Source organism: Myxocyprinus asiaticus, chromosome 10, assembly GCF_019703515.2.
Source record: "Myxocyprinus asiaticus isolate MX2 ecotype Aquarium Trade chromosome 10, UBuf_Myxa_2, whole genome shotgun sequence".
Taxonomy (NCBI): Eukaryota; Metazoa; Chordata; class Actinopteri; order Cypriniformes; family Catostomidae; genus Myxocyprinus; species Myxocyprinus asiaticus.
In genome coordinates, this window is record NC_059353.1 from 18,491,510 (window position 1) to 18,508,887 (window position 17,378).

Here is a 17,378-nt window from a genome sequence, read left to right on the forward strand (position 1 = left end):
AAATGTAATGTGCTTCTGGTTTTGGTTTAAGCCAAATCCACATCCGATTATATTTGAATACAGATAAAGATAATTTATATTTATATATAAATAACACTTTATTTTACAGTGTCCTTATTACACGTTACATGTATTGACTATAGTAATAACAGTCAATTATGCATCATTTCATGTAATTAACCCTAAACCAAACCTTTACCCTAAAACACTTTCATATTTTTGCCACTGGATTGAGAAAGTACAGATAGGGAGAAGAGATTAAATGGAATCGGGAAGTGACACAAACCATTTTAAAACCCACATCTCTTGTATGAGCACAACATTTCAACATGCCTGGAGCATGTGTACTAATTACTGGGTCACAGCTCTGACCAAAAGAAAGAAAGATGAATTTTGAGGAGAGTATCTACCTCTACTGAAAAACTAGCACTGCTGGTCACCAGTATATTTTGTGTTGCGGATGCTGGTCTCGGACATGAAATGCCAGTGTCTCCATCAGTTTATAATCCTGGTCAACCAGATTCAGCAGAAAGACCAAGACCATTTTATATGCTGGTGAACAGCATGGCTATGCTGGTCCACCAGCTAGACCAGCACCGAACCAGCACTAACCATCATAAACCAGCCTGTACCAGCATGGAAATCCACACTTGTCATATCCACAAGGGAAGTATGAGAGATAAAAGGAAAATGATGTGGAGAAGAGAAGGGGATGTGATCGGGATATCACACAAGCCAGATTTAAACCTATGTCTCTTGCATGAGCACCGCAGCTTAATTTGTCTGGAGCATGTGTGCTAACCACTAGGTCACAGCTCTGACCAAAACAAAGAAAGATGGCTTTGAGGAAAGTTTATCAAAAATAAAGCAACAATGCTAAAAACTTACAGAGACTCCAACCTCTCCTCCAACCCATTGACATTTTGAAAATATGAAGTGGGTTGTTTTATTAGAGGCATGTCACCATACCCCAGGTGCCATTCGCTCACATATTCAATTATCTATTAAAGCTAATTCTCAACACTCTTGTTCCATTCTGACATGACAAATGCTAACTGGAGCCCTATAATAATGTCTGTCCTCACCCACACCTTAGATTAATTTAGGCCAGTGTCACTCGGTTTGCTTTGGAGTATATGCACAAAGGATCAGTCCTGGCTTGAAACAAAATCGGATAATACATCAGCAAACAGAGCTAGCAGGAGAGCAAACACACACAAAGTGGAAAAAGCTTACAGAACCAAAGACCTCCATGTATGTGCTGGAATTTACATAATGTGACAGCTATTTATATTCAATTATGTCTAAACATCCTATTATGATATCTATTGTGAGTAATTATCATGAGTCAATAGCAGCCGAGTTTTTTAATTATACCCCATGTCGAGGGGAACAGGAAGCAAATAATGCTGCAAATCACACACACACACACAATCATGCACACACACGAATCACACTCTCCTTAAAAAAATATAGCAGGGTCAATATTATAAAGAACTATTCATTTATAATCGATATATATATTTCACTAACAAATTGCATGAACACTTTCTGAAGAGGTTAAAGATTGATGTGCTGTTTCTAAAATTTTAAAGGGTAACACTTTAAGATAAGGTTCTATTTGTTAACATTAGTAAATGTATTAGGTATTAAGTTTTCCCCAACATTTATTAATCTTGGCTAATATTAATGAGAAAAATTGAATTGTTTATTGTTAGTTCATGTTGGTTCATATTGCATTAACAAATGTTAACGTATTCAACTTTTAATAAAATGTTTTATATAACAAAATTAATGTTAACCAAAATTATTAAAGTTGTGTAAAATTATTGTTTATTGTTAGTTCACGTTATCTAATGTTGTCAACTTATGTTAACAAATACAAACTTATTGTAAAGTGTCCCCATGTTATGTTGTCCTATATCTGTTGCAAACTTTCTAGGAAGAGGAAACTGTATCAGTTAGTAAAATAAATAAATAAATAAATAAATGCTACAAGTTGATTTTAATATGGCCAAATAATTCATTTACTTCTATGAGAAAAACAAATTAATTGTCTGTTAACATCAACATAAATCAAAGACCAAAAATTAGGCATTGCTTAAACAGTGCTTGGCAATTACATTAACCATATATGCTTAGTTTTGTAGTTGTACAGAATGTTAGAAATTAGGCCCAATAGCTTGAATACTGGCTCAGCAATTACACAGTACTTAGAAATGAATGAATAACAAAGTGAGACACATCCCATTTTAAATGTTTCTCTGTATCTTTTGAGTAGAAGACAGTGTGATCCAGACATTCAAATGTACTTCTGTTCTTATCTGATAATGATTATTGTTGCAGTGTTTGTGAATAAATAGCTCAATGAGAGAAGAGGACATGTGGGAATGACAAATGAACAGCTGATATTATGAGTGCAATTGCTGAAACCAAGTGCTGGGGCTAAATGCCATGGATGTGATTGATCGAAAATATAAAATTTTCCCTGCTGATGTAGTCATTAAATAAACACAGCATCTGGAGTAGGCTAGATACTAGCGTGCTGTGTGCTATTTTCCCTAAGGCTAGTGATCCACAAGCACCCAGAGGTCAGCCAGCACAGCTTAGGTCATCCCTCACACTTAATGCTAAAAATATCAGTCGGACTGCTGTTAGTACAAGGCTTCTGAGATAGTCACAGTGATCCTGTTTACTCTTGCATCTAAAATCTCATTGCACTGGAAAGGCTATGAGACGGTTCTCGAAATCGGTCTACGTTTCTCTGCCTGGGTTAAGCGGCTCGTGGGATGGAGGAACCGACTCGTCATGCGTGGAGACAGCAACATGTCTGTAACTAATCTAACTGGCAGCCTCACAGAAACAGATCACAGGGCTGATGGGAGAGAACAGTGGAACAGGGAACTTTCCAAGCAGATTAATCCATAAAGATGTCCTTTTGCGGATTGCTAGGGGCCCACACCTCTCAGCTCATCTTGACATGGGACAGTCCATCTCAGGACTTTTGAAACAAATCTTAGGAAAACTGTACAACTATTTATTCATGCGATTATCTATTCAGCCAATCGTGTGGCAGCTGCGCAATGCATATAATCATGCAGATAAGGGTCATGAGCTTCAGTTAATGTTCACATCAACCATCAGAATGGGGGGAAAAAAATATCTTAGTGATTTCAACCGTGGCATGATTGTTGTTGCCAGATGGGCTGGTTTGAGTATTTCTGTAACTGCTGATCTCCTGGGATTTTCATGCACAACCATCTCTAGAGTTTACTCTAAAATCCAGTGAGTGGCAGTTCCATGGACGGAGATGCCTTGTTGAACAGAGAGGTCAACAGAGAATGGTCAGACTGATTCAAGCTGACAGAAAGGCTACGGTAACTCAGATAACCACCCTGTACAATTGTAGTGAGCAGAATAGCATCTCAGAACATGTCGAACCTTGAGGCGGATGGGCTACAACAGCAGAAGACCATGATGGGCACTTTATTAGGACCATAGTGTTCCTAATAAAGTACTAACTGAGTGTATATATGCAGTAACAGTTTTCTCTTTTTAAAATATTGAACTTTTGTATCGTCAACATAAAAACAGTCGGCTAAGCAAATAACTCCACATTTTCCTGTCACATCTGTTAATGTCTGTTTCATCCTCAGTTTTGTCTTTATCTTTGGTCAAAAGCATGGCATTTTCAAAAAAACATTGAACAGGCAGGGACACCATAAAGTATGGGTTAAAGAGATTGAGCGAAAGTGGGAGAGGAAGAGAGAAGCTGAGGTAGAGCTTCCATTGTCAATTCTAATATCTTGTATCATATAAATTTGACTGAAGATCAGATATACAGTACATCTACCTGTGAGAGAATCCTCTGGTTAGAGAAGATTAAAGCTTTTTGTTTCTACGGCACATTAAAGGGGAACTCGGGTAATCATCTTGATAAGGATAGGGTTAGGGTTAGAGAACTTACCCGTCTCCTAAGAAGCCTATGTCCAACACATCCTATAACTGTAAGACTTGACGAATGGTCTTCATTACCAAAGAAATGTCCCTTCATCCATCAGTACACATTGCTTTAATAAATATGGCATGATGGACACATAAAAGATCTTGCAGAATGGAATTGGGCAGCTTAAAGAAATTGTTTTATTAGTTTTAACCAATCTAGCTAATGCAAAAATCATGTATGTCAGACTCTGAATATTTAATTTCAACAGCGACAGGATTGAAATACAACATTGAGAAAACTTCACTCCTGGCACAGGAGGTATAAAAAGTGAGAGATACTGCAATGCTAGAGAGAGAAAGAGTTTGAACGAGTTTCATAAAAGCAATACTGTTGCCATGCACTCTTTCAGCGGCTGACAATGGTGGCAGTATAAAACAACATATTTCTTTGAAAAGTAAATATAAAAATGCACCCTGCTCTTCTCCCATGAGGAGAACAGCAGAAGCCCCTGCTGCTGTTGGTATATTATGAAAAATCATGAGCATAGGGAAATAGGACCACTCCTGTGAACACAATGAGAATTTTGAGCCTGGTCTGTGTCCTATTTACAAAACTATGTCCAAATGAATTGTCACCACAGCATCCAGGGGAAACCAGAGAGGAAAGCATATCAACCCATTTCATTGCAGACAGACCCTTCGTCTTCCATGATAAAATGAATTTGTTTGCAACACCTGCAGACTTCTCTATTTCTACTAAAACAGAATATTTTCTCACCATAAGGCAGTTCCTGAAGGTATAGTTCACACAAAAATGAAAATACTGTCATCATTTACTCTCTTTCATGTTGTTCCAAACCTATATTACTTACTTTCTTTAGTTCAGTCTCAGTCACAAATGACATTCATTGTATGGAAAAAAGATGCAATAAAGGTGAATGGTGTTTGAGGCTAACATTCTGTCTATCATCTCCTTTTGTGTTCCACAGAAAAAAATAAAGTAAAATGGGTTTGAATCAAGGATGAACAATGCCTTTAGAAGCTGCAGGTAAACTTTCACAACTCAAAACAAACAATACAGCAATATACAATTCAAATTTGTATTTATATCTACTGTTAGTGTTGTTGCTGGTGTTTTAAGTATGTTTTCTCAACACTTCTTTCAGATAGTGGAAGAACAAAAGTGTTTACAATGGAGTTGTTTTTATCTCGCAATTTTCACTAGTCCTCTGCCTCTGAAGTTATCCTTCTGAAGTTAAGAGTGAAGTCATAACAAAGCTCTAGCAAGTTTCAAAGGCTTTCAAAATACTTTCCTCCAACTTACCACGGAGAAGTCTTCAGCTGAGCAGTTCTGCCCACTGAAGTTGCAGCTCTTCAGCATCTCTTCCAGCTGGTGACCTGTGCGGTTGAAGATGTCCTGCATGTCTGGTGCAGGATACTCCAAGTCGGTGGGCTTGTGGCCATCCTTATTTTTGGGGGGCAAGCCGGTCAGGTTCGCCAGGTGGTAGATGTCAGCATCGGTAAGAGCAGAAAAGCGGAAACGGTTGATGTTGCAGATGGTCACTGCGGGGAACACCATCTCCGGGGTGGCCTCCTCGTTCAGCGCCGTGACATGAGGATGCTCCAGGTAGGAGATGGCACACTTTGCCGCCTGGTACAGAAAGAGTGCCAGGGACACCAGGAATGCCAGAGCCCAAAGGGTCTGTCTGACTCCCAGCCGGCCAGAGACAAAGATATGGTTAATCCCATGGAGCGAGCAGGCATTGGCAAAGCCGGCCAGGTCCTTGGCTGGTGGGCTGCAGCTCTCTTCGATCAGGCTCTCCTTGTCCCCATCCTGGTTGCCTTTCTGTTTCTCATCCTCCTCTGCAAATTTAATTTTGCAAACAAATTCGATCGGCATGTGTGCAGCCAGGTCTGCGTTTGGGTTGCTTGGAAAGCAGCTTTCAGCCCACGTTTCACTCACTCGTTTCTCTGCCTGTGCTCTGACGAACAAGATCTCAACTCCAGAAATAAAGGAAGGAAAAAAAGGCAGGCACAGAGAGAGAGAGAGGGTGTGTGTGTGGCTGTTGCTGTCGCGTGTAGTGGAGGTGACTGCCTCTGTCTCAGATCCAGATCTGTAGTGCTGCTGCTCCTGCTGCTGGGCTCAGACTGCTCATCTGAGCACTTGTTCAGTGTGCCGAGTCAGTAATACACCATTCATCAAAAAAAAAAAAAAAAATTAAAAAAAAAAAAAACATACACACAACAACCCTTCTCTCTGCTTTACAGCTACAGATGAAAATGCAGCATTTTGACTCAAGCTAAAAGAGGCTGGGGGGTTCTTAATAATATATGAGGAAGCAACACTCTGATTATATCCTCCTCACCGGCACAAGTAGCAACTCAAACACCCCCCACGCTCTCCATTCTCTCACTTCTCTCTCTCACACACACTCTCATGCGTATGTATAAACTCACATCCCTCTCTCTCTCTCTCTCTCTCTCTCTCTCTCTCCCCAGCCCTGTGCTCACTAAATCCACTTGTTTAAGATGCTTTCTTAACACTTGACTACAATACATTGTCATCAAAGACTGCTTCACAGAACGTCCAGGACTTGATGAGAATGGTAGGGGGTCAGTGGGGTCAGTCAGTCCCAGAAGACATCCTAATTGCAACAATAATGATGAGTGTGATGAGTGTACTGTACGTAAACAGGTCACAACTCTGAACGATCAATCTGCTTTTCAAGCAAAAACAAGAGACAAGAAAAAAGGGAAAGAAAGAAAGAAAGAAAGAAAGAAAGAAAGGTTATTGATCGCACAGAAGCATCTGTCAAAGATTAAGGAAGCCAGTACAACGGTCCTTTTTATCTAGAATTAATGGTAGCATCACCGGGCTCCAGCACGAATTTAAATTAGTGGCTGTCTCCTGATCTAGCACCGGATGACACCATAGATGTAGAAATAATGTATTGATCTTGACCCCATTTTCACACTTTTTTCTTTCATCACCAGGCACCCTTGTTTTGTTAATAGCCCTTTCAGGACTGCCAGACAAAATTATGTAACTGTAAAATGCATCTCCCTAATGCATAGTTTTCTTCTATAAATGTGATTAGCATTACAGGTCACAATCACATCTCTGTGGTATGACACCTTTGGACAAAAGCTGCATTTTAAGGCAAATAAAAAGGCTTTCAATATCAAAGACACACAAAAAAAAAAATTTCCTCTGCATTGCTTTTATCTCTCTTATATTTATCCAAACATACCTAGCCAAAATAACAGTTCCCACTGTGCCACTGATGCCACTCTAAGGGGCAGATTCACTAAGAATGAAATGTGCCTACTAAAAGTGCCTACTTTGCACACGCTAAATGAGCTCATTAAGCGCCTGGTTCACTAAAGGAATTATGCAGATCAGGCAACAGCGCAAACGTGCCCACAAAATCACTGCTAAACGCAATTTGCAAGCGCAATTCTAATCTTGCGGTCCGATTCTGAGAACAATATAGCTGAGGATGCCGCAGACCACAGTATTTGACCCACCCTGCTGGAACTGAACAGCATCACTTTTTTCCAGACACCTGGATCATCTCATAAACATGTAGAATGTGCGCTTGATGACACCATGCATCTGTATATGCCAGGTTATAATGCTCTTCAGCATCATTTGATGATTATTTGATTCATTACTTCAGAAATGATCGGTTGAAAATGTTCACAAACCTTTCTTTTAAATAACATTTATTTTACCACCTAATTTCATTTGCCGGAAATAGCGCCATAATTACTGGACTCTCCTCTTCAGTTCACCCCACAAATTTTCTATGGGGTTCAGGTCAGGGGACAGGGATGGCAGAACCTTGATTTTGTGGTCAGTGAACCATTTTTGTGTTGTTTTTGATGTTTGTTTTGGATAATTGTCCTGCTGGAAGATCAAACCAGGGCCCATTGTAAGCTTTCTGGCAGAGGCAGCCAGGTTTTGATTTCCAGGACCTTTGGCAGAAAAGCCCCACAACATTAAAGATCCAGCACCGTATTTAACCATGGGCATTGGGTACTTCTTCATCTCTGTGTGCGCCAAACCCATCTCTGGTGTTTGCTGCCAAAAAGCTCTTTTTTTTGTTTTATCTGAGCATAGAACCTGGTCGCATTTGAAGTTCCAGTAGTGTCTGGCAAACTGAACTGCTTGAGTTTGTTGTTGGATGAGAACAGAGGCTTTTTTTTTTCTTGAAACCCTCCCAAACAACTTGTGGTGATGTAGCTGATGTCTGATATATATATATATATATATATATATATAATTTTTTTTTTTTTTTTTTTTTTTAGACTTTCTGAACCCAAGACCAAACTAAATTCTGCAATTCTCCATATGTGATCCTTGGAGATTCTTTGGCCACTCGAACAATCCTCCTCACCATGCGTGGAGACAATATAGACACACGTCCTTTTCCAGGCCGATTCTTAAGACCTTCAATTGATTGGAAAATGTTAATTATTGCCCTGATGGTGGAAATGAGCATTTACAATGTTTTGGCAATTTTCTTATAACCACTTCCCATGTTGTGAAGCTCAACAACCTTTTGCCGCACATCAGAACTATATTTTTAGTCTAACCCACTGTGATTAATGATTAAGGGAATATGGCCTGTGTGTTACCTCATATTTATACCGCTGAGAAACAGGAAGTAATGGTGAACAATTTCATGTTCCTAGTCACCCAGGTGCACTAAAACATTTAAAATATGAATGGGAATATACTTCAGATATATTTTACTCATTAGAATTTCTAGGGGTGCCAATAATGGCCAATAATAATAGTGGCCAATGTGTTTTGGAGAAAAATATTTATTTAATAATTAGATATTTCCCTTCTTTCAATTGTTTTACTTCAATTAAAGGTTAGATATTTGTGAATGTTTTGAATGAAAGATCAAAAGGATAAACACAGCCTTCTTTGCTCATATTTACCAAGGGTGCCAATATTTTTTGGCCACCACTGTATATGCCCAAATATATGAACTATTGTTGTATACTGAATGTTCATTGTCATTTATCAGATTTATGTAAGGGAAGGGAAGGTCAAAGTCTCCCCTCATGTGATTTTTCGAATGTATTTTGCAGTTACCCCTCTCACATTCATGATAAACCAGAGAACAATGAGATTGCAGTGTGCTCAAGGGAGGTGAGAGAGGTGATGCCTCCATCTGAAACGTTATCCACTGGTGTCGCTGTTTCACATTTCACAAATATAACTGCTTTACACATTATTTAATCTCAAATTTCATAATGTTTTATTTATGTACAGTCAATTATTTTCCTCACACAATTTTTTGCCTCAGAGAAAATGCCACTATTTTTGAACACCTAAACCCACCCCTATACCTAAACCTTACCAATAACATAGCAACAATATAACCAACCAACAATATAAAACATGGTCACCTAAAAAAGCACAATAAAGTATTCCAAATGACTCATGCTGCATTTGAAGTCTTACGACATACAGTACAACAACATACCACATCCCCATGTGAGTAACAGAGTGAAACTGAAAGTTAAAATAGCTGAAAATTTCCTCTGTGAAGACAGTAGCATCTCATTCAAAAATATGTATCTTTAGAATGTCGCAATCGGTCACGACTCCTGAGGTCACTGGCTTCAAAGCAAATTTTAATGTCTAAATAAGCGCCAGTCAGGATCTGACTGTTACGGTGATGAGAACACTGATTGTTACTGAAAGATTTAAAGTTGGATCTGTTCTTCACATCAAGTGATCCGGAAGATCCGGAGTACAGTGCACAAATAGCAAGGATTATTTTCATGATCCTTTTTTCGGTGCTTCTCAAAAATTTTCAGTTGCAAATCTGACATTCCAAAACTCAAAAAAAAAAAAAAAAAAAAAAAAGTCTGGTTAAGAGTTAAAGGTTTTATGTAAATCAATGGAATTCTCCAAAATGAGCTGAATATGGCATCAGAGTGACATTTGACATACAGGGGGAAATTTTGTGGTGCAGGCAGAAAGCGACGTTTGGTCATGAGAGTGTGTTGCCTTCTTACCAACCTGTTGCCTTGAGTATTTAACAATACGGGGTTGAACACAAGTCCAATTCCCTCTGCTTTAATAGTGTTTCAGAGTTAATTGACAACAATTATTTATATACCTTAAACATCACAGTCCAATTAACATTGATTTTGAAACTTATGATTTGAAATACTGTCAAGGTTGTACACTACCCCTTAGTGTGAAAACAAAGGTTCAATTAATAAATACAGTATATTAACAGTTTTTAGCATCTGGAAATCTTGGACATATACTTTTTCTGATTGTAATGAGATCACATAGCATCACCTGTCGCATAATGATATGAGACAATTGAGTGTTTTTATGTAGCATAATTTACACCCTAAGTAGATATTATTCATGTCTTCTGACATAAACACTAAAATCTCTGTAGGTTTTCTGTATTTGTTTGCAAGGTTGAGTAGTTTCCTATGTGCCACTAAGTACATAAGTTTAAGCAATGTGGGAATATAAATATAAATATATGTGGGATTTTTAAGGTATCATTCATTCTGTTTTCATTTCTCTCCATTTTCCTGAATCCCTTTCTCCACCAATACAAACTATACACTGTAAAAGTTAACAAACACAACAATATGAACCATTTAAATTCAAGAACTCAGTGGAAAGACATCACTTACACAAAATCATTTCATTATCATTTTTCAAAATTTTCACAGAAAGATGGATGTTATATCCTATTTGGTGTACAGTTTGGTCTTGTGCAACACTTTACACAACTTGATAGCCTGCAGAGCATGCTGAAGCCTTTGTGATTGTGTTTCCCCTTGAGTGGCAGTGATCTCTAAAGCAATTCAAACATTGTTTATGGATCTATTAGCCTCCCATTGCTACAGTCAGTCAAGCCTGGGAAGCTCACATTTAAATGTTAAATGTACAGTGCATTCACAAACTCAGATCATATAGCTCTTAACCTGACATAATATTCCATTTACTTAACTTTGTGTAAAAACTTTACAGAAATTGTTGTCTTTAAAAAGTCTTTTGTTTTCAGTCAAATGCTGGAGACAAAATGGGGCTTCATCATGTTTTCCTGATGGATGCACTGCAGGGAGAGGGAGGACAGGGTGAGGGATGAATCCTAACCTTGTTCCAGTGATATGAGACAGCAACATGCTCTGAGGACACATCTGTCATATGGCATAGGAAATCTCCTTAACAGAGTTATACTGCCTTTGGTTTCAAAGCATGGACATGAGCCTGATGTGCCAGTGAGAATGTTGACTTAATGTTCACATAGATTTGCAGTTCTTAATTAACACACAGAGCATCCATGAAACCATACCTCTGGAGGCATGAGGATTTAAAGAGACATAAACACTTTTGAAAGGGATATTTCACCCAAATTTGAAAAGTCTGTCATCATTTACTCACCCACATCGGCTTTCTTTCTTTAGAGGAATGCAAAGAGAGATGTTACGCAAAATATTAGGGACTGACAGCCTCAGTGACGATTTACCTTGATTGTACAGAAAAAAAGATGCAATGAAAGTGAATGGTAACTGAAATACAAACACTGCCCCCAGTGGCCAAAGTGTTGTTGGCCATATGGGCATGTGTGAGCTCCATTTTCCAGGTGTAATGTTTTCAGCAGTACATGCTGTAATACAGTGAAGAGGAATGCATATTTTATGGACTCTACCCCAAAACCAACACCTCAAACCTAAACTCTAAACCTAACCATAAGTGGAGTAAAAATTTAATTTTAGAGGGAAAATGCAACCTCCGAAACACGCTCACCACTGATTAGGCGGACACGATTACTTCCTGATTTCAACACAGGATCTGAATCTGGGTCTTCCACACTCTTGATGCAATGCGCTTCCAGTTGCACCACAAAGGAAAGGTAAACACACTGGAGCCGATGCAAAAATGTATGATAGGAGATGGCACTTGTCAGTGAATCAGCATAATGTGGCTGATCCTATGGTACTGGAACCCTCGGAAACAACATGCCGACTTCCCGTGTGATCATGTTGAACATTTTGTCTAATATTTCTTTTGGCTGTCCTTTTTAAGAAGGAAAATCATCCAAGAACATGAGTGCAAATTATGATAATTTTCATTTTTGGATAAACTATCCCCAAAAAGTTGAAAAAAGAGAATGAAATAAAATTAACTACAGATATCTGTTTGAATATACAGGTGGCCAGTTATGACTACCAATTATCATTTAAGCATCAAAATAGCAATGAACATTGCAAAATTCAGTGGTTAAATTCTGCTCCAAAGTGCATGTTGCTAACTTAATAAATATTCGTTTTCTGTTTTCATAGTAAACCTTGTCCTGGGCATTTTTATTCTGCACCAGTATCCCAGGGTGAGATATTTTCAGATTCTATCATGTGCAGGGAATTTGGAACAGTGTGAGAGACAATGTGACTCTACAGTTAAGGATATTAATTCAGGAAATGTTGGGAATCCCTCCTCCATTCCAGTGCACTCAGTTTGTGCAGACATAATCTTGGCTAGAATATTTCTGACATATATTTGTCTATTTTACAATGATGTTATAGAGGAAAGGATGTTAGACATTTTCTCCAATTTATATCACTGCAGCATACTATGAAACCCTACTTCTCCCCAGCACCATGTATGCGGGGCTTAAATTGGGCCGGAACGGACCAGAATTACATTCCGGTACCTTTTACTTCAGAATGTAAAGACATGTCACACATTCACTCATAAAACAATGCTTTAGAATGTCTAGAAAGGGCATTTACAGTGTGAGATAGAACATAACCTTTGCCAACTCAATTTATTGACCTGTTTCATGTGACGTCACTGTATGTGACCAAATGTAATATTTCTTCATTGTGTTGCGCTGTGGGATGTGGCAAAATTTGGCTACAGTTTTGTTTCTATTTATAAAGTGATACTGGTGTTTTCTTACCATAGCCATAATGTAATATTTATTTTAATAAAGTTTGACCTTTTAAGTGACACAGCTTCATTTCGCCAAAGTCAAGCACCGATGAAGGGGGAGAGCAGGGATAAAAACACTTGTGGGTCTTTGCTCATTTATTCAGACATGTCAGTTATCTGTATACGTGTCAATTATATTTATAACACCATCGATTCAGATACAATTAAACTGGAAATGCATATAGGATGATGTTATTCATAACACCCAGTATGACATAACTGTAACATTGTCATGGATCCAGTGAGTTTGCCGGTTTTTTTGTATGTTTTGTTATTTTCTCTCCCTCATGTCTCGCAGGCGCGGCCGGCATGCATGATCAGTGTTTACGTGGGAACATTGATTGTTCCCAGGGGAACGCTGATCATGCCACTGATTAGCGTGCCGAGCAACACCTGTTCTCCTCTAATTCACTCCCTTCTTAAGCCCTTTGTGTTCTCAGTATCTTTGCTAGATTTTTGTTTGTTGTGAAGTAACTAACCTCACTCTCTCTGCCTAGTTGGTCCTGTCTCGTGTATATGTTGGTTGCCTGTGTGTCAGGTGTGGTTGTCTTCCAGTTCGCTGCGTGTCAGCTGGGTTTCCATGGAGGATACCTCGTCTTTGCCCGTGTGTTGGGAGCTAGATCACCCTACCCTGCTGAGGGTCATTCTGCACCTCACTAAGCTTCAATGGATGATTCCACGAATCTATTCCTGACTTCCGCAACTCCTTCTACAAACACACTCTTCACGAATTTCCCCTGGCGCGGCCACAGCATGCACACTTCTCTGTCATCTCTACCCGCTGCTGCAGCTGGTGCCGGGATCATCGACATCCACAGTGACTGCTCACATTTATTGTAAATATATCTTTTGAACTGTTCCTCTGCATTTGGGTTTGTTTGTCTTGCTATCGCTTGTTACAAATATTTTACAAAAAAGCAATAATGCGAATATATTGTTTACTGTATATTTAATGTGTATATACTAATGTTAGTCAATAAACAACACATTATAAGATCATGAAGCACAGCCTTATTCACACCACCACACTGCAATTTAAACATATTTGTCATTTTAACTAATATGCCTTGGTTGCTTTCTGTGTATCCTTCATGAGTTCAAATCAGCTCTTACATTCATACAGACAGGATCATCACAGACGTTTTGTTATATTGTGACCAAATCAGAGCAGAAAACAACACAAACCTTTGTAACTTCTGAATGAGAGATGTTTACAATGTACAAGGAAATCCACCCTGGTACTCTCCACTCATTACATGACATGTACAGTAAAGGTTGTATTTTATTTTGGATTCTCTGTTTCATGGGGTTTCTCCTCAGACAGACAAAGAAAGAATTTAATTACCAATTGCCCTGGCCATTTTATGTACAAGCAAACAGACCTTCAGGCATGCACACATTCTGCTCTGGTACTCCAACCATGCACGATCTTCTGAGGTTTCAATGCAGATTAAAAGCTTTCACTGACAGGCTGAACTCGTTTCCACATCAGGTATTTGGAAACTCGCTTTATACCATGTGTAAATGCATTGCCCTAAAGAGCACAGAGAACTTCAGTAGAACTTCACTCTGCAAACTTCAATGCTAGGGTCAAGGTTCATGTTTTCCCCCCCAGGACATTTCTAGCCTTGACAATATTGTGTTATTGAGGTGTACAGAAACCATTCAATATACCAAAATGTGATTAGTGAGTCAGAAGACGGTCCAGAACAACTCAATTTGGTTCTTTCATGCTTCCAAATTCATTTTTGTGATGGCCAAGAGGTGAGAGGTCATCCAATGTGCAAAGCTTGGAATGGCCATTGAAATATGGCAAAGGATTGTATTATTATCTCATGACAGTAGAGGAAAGTCCTGTAATGGAAACAGCTGCTCCCAAGCTGATTAACAAGAAGCCAAGTTTGACCTATTAGAAAATAATGTAAAAAATTCCTGGAGAGACACTTTATGTTCTCAAGAGATGTATTAGAGATTTATTTCCAGTATGCCCATTATAACATATAATACAGCTACTATAAAACTGCTATGCTGATAGCAGCAGTTATTAAACCAATACAATTTACTGCTACTCTAATAAGAACTTTAAAATCTTCAATGTCCACTAAAACAATATCTTTAACATTTTCCCAATGTCAACTAAAGCTGTGCAACTCTATCAAATTGTGCTATACATATTACTGACCAAAATAATTCTGCCAACAACAATTAATAAAAGATGCCTCTGTTCTGACCTACAATACTTTGTGTGATCAAATTTCAATCCTATTTTCAACAAGGATACGGCAAGAGCAAGGCAAATTTGAGAGTAACCTTTCTTCCGCGGCCTTTCAATAGTATGAATGAATTTCCCCCTTTGGTTCATTTCATTTCACTTTGTCCTTCCAAGACCCCAAATGTCAAAGAAAGGCACTCTCAACTGGAACAAAACCTAAATGTCACAGGCTGATTTTATTTATTTATTTTTAGAAAAGGAAGAGAAAACTCATTCATGCATGTGTTGGCAACCCACAGCTGCCCGTAAATAATAAATGCACTTCTCTTCTGTAGCGCTTCTTATTAAAAAGTATTTTCCATCTGGTTTCACTGGAAGTCATTGTGGCCCAGTGTGAACTGAAGTGGCTGTGCCCCATGTCCCTCTGGGACAGAGGCCAGGCGCCTTTGTTCGTGTACCTTCACTTCACCTCCTGCGGCCATATTATCAATCCTTCTCCAACCAGGCAGGACAGCACAAAGACAACACTGCAAACAACAGGTCAAACACCACCAAGAGATTTTAAAATGGACACGTTTTATTCTGTCAATAATATATTGACAAAACAACTAAAATGCAAGCATTTTTGCATATATCAGTAAGCTTACAGAGATGTGGTGATTCAGTTGTTTATTTACTGTGTGCATCAAGATACAGTGACTAGGAAAACTACTTCAAAATGGCTAATTTCAGATGAAAATCTCTTTCCCTTACTCAGTTGTCTATGTGTTTGATGTCTTGATGTAGAGTGTGTGTGTGGGGGGGAGGGGCTCATTATCGGACAGCTGCTGTGTTGTTCCAGTGCTTGCTGGCTGTCAATTTCTGGACAGATCGGTTTGCAAACTGCAGCCTGGGAGAAAGAACTCACCCTCTGCAGCATAAGCACCACCCACCCCCAAATCTCAGCGCTTTGTTTCAAATTAGGGCTACAACAACTAATCAATAAAACCAATAAAATATACATAAAAAAAATAATCAAGATCAAATTTAATTGCCCATCAAAGACAAAATAACTAAAGCAACACTGAAACTGAGAAAAATGGCTTAATCCTTTCGCATGTATGATCAGACCAGTGTGATTTTACTAGGCTGGCTCAGACGCGTACAATGAAACTGGTGTGATCTGCATTCGTGCTGCTGTTTACCAGCAAAAGTGGAACTGAAGCGGTTGTCATAATGAACCAGCTGCTCAAATAGTATTTTTAACATCACAATATCTTTATTTTTATACGTTACAAGCATTCAAATGATCACTAAATAAAAGTTTAAAGTCGTTACTGTCGGAGCGCACTGTTTTGATGCAGCAATGCACTGATCTGACCTTCAGTGCATCTGCTGTGAAGTGTAAAGTAAGATTTTGTTTTAAATTACAGCCCACATTAAAGAACCCATGCTGGGGTATCCAACGATTCAGGAGAAACTCACGTGCAAAAGGTTAAAAGTTTTTTTTTTATTTTTTATTTTTTTATTGTGCAGCCAAATGTGGATTATAAAATAGTATTGTTCCATTTTCTCTGAAACTAAGCATAGATCAGCCAAGTTTTTAAAACATATTTCTTCAGGATTGACTATTTTATTTTTGCTTTTCTGATTTTGATATGCATGTTTATATATTATATTAGTTTTTATGCTTTGTATTATTATATGCTTATGTTTTTATTGTGTAAAGTGCCTTGAGAAGCTACATTTCCCTATCTGTCACTCACTCGAAGTTGTGTCGAGGTAGTGACACTAGGGGTCACTCTTGGGAGTCTGAGACACCTCTGCTCTTTGATAAAAGGCCAATGAAAATTGGCGAGTGGTATTTGCATAACACTCCCCCGGACATACGGGTATAAAAGGAGCTGGTATGCAACCACTCATTCAGATTTTCTCTTCGGAGCCGAACGGTCGATGCTCACTGAGCTGAATTCCCACGGCTGTTCATTCACCTCTGCTGGATCTGATGCCGCATTGATGCAGGAGCTGTGCTCAGTGACCGACCTCACTCTCCGGGCGAAGGACACGGCGCGGTCTCTCGGGCCGGCGATGTCCACCTTGATGGTCCACGAGCGCCACCTTTGGCTCAACCTGGTCGAGATGAGAGAGGCCGACAAGGCATGGTTCCTTGGCGCCCCCATTTCCCAGGTTGGCCAGTCTGGCGACACCGTCGAGGACTTTGTTTCAGCAGTTCTCAGCGGTGAAGCAGCA

The 17,378-nt window shown here is 39.0% G+C and overlaps 1 protein-coding gene across 1 annotated transcript in view; it reads right to left on the bottom strand.

Annotated features, from left to right (window-relative positions):
* Nucleotides 1-6,301, bottom strand: part of LOC127447190 (acid-sensing ion channel 4-A) — a 157,624-nt gene extending 151,323 nt beyond the window's left edge. The window contains exon 1 of the mRNA XM_051708841.1: nucleotides 5,270-6,301. Coding sequence (XP_051564801.1) covers nucleotides 5,270-5,845 — 576 coding nt within the window. The 5' untranslated portion in view covers nucleotides 5,846-6,301. The remainder of the gene's footprint in view (nucleotides 1-5,269) is intronic.
* Between the last annotated feature and the right edge of the window lie 11,077 nt (nucleotides 6,302-17,378).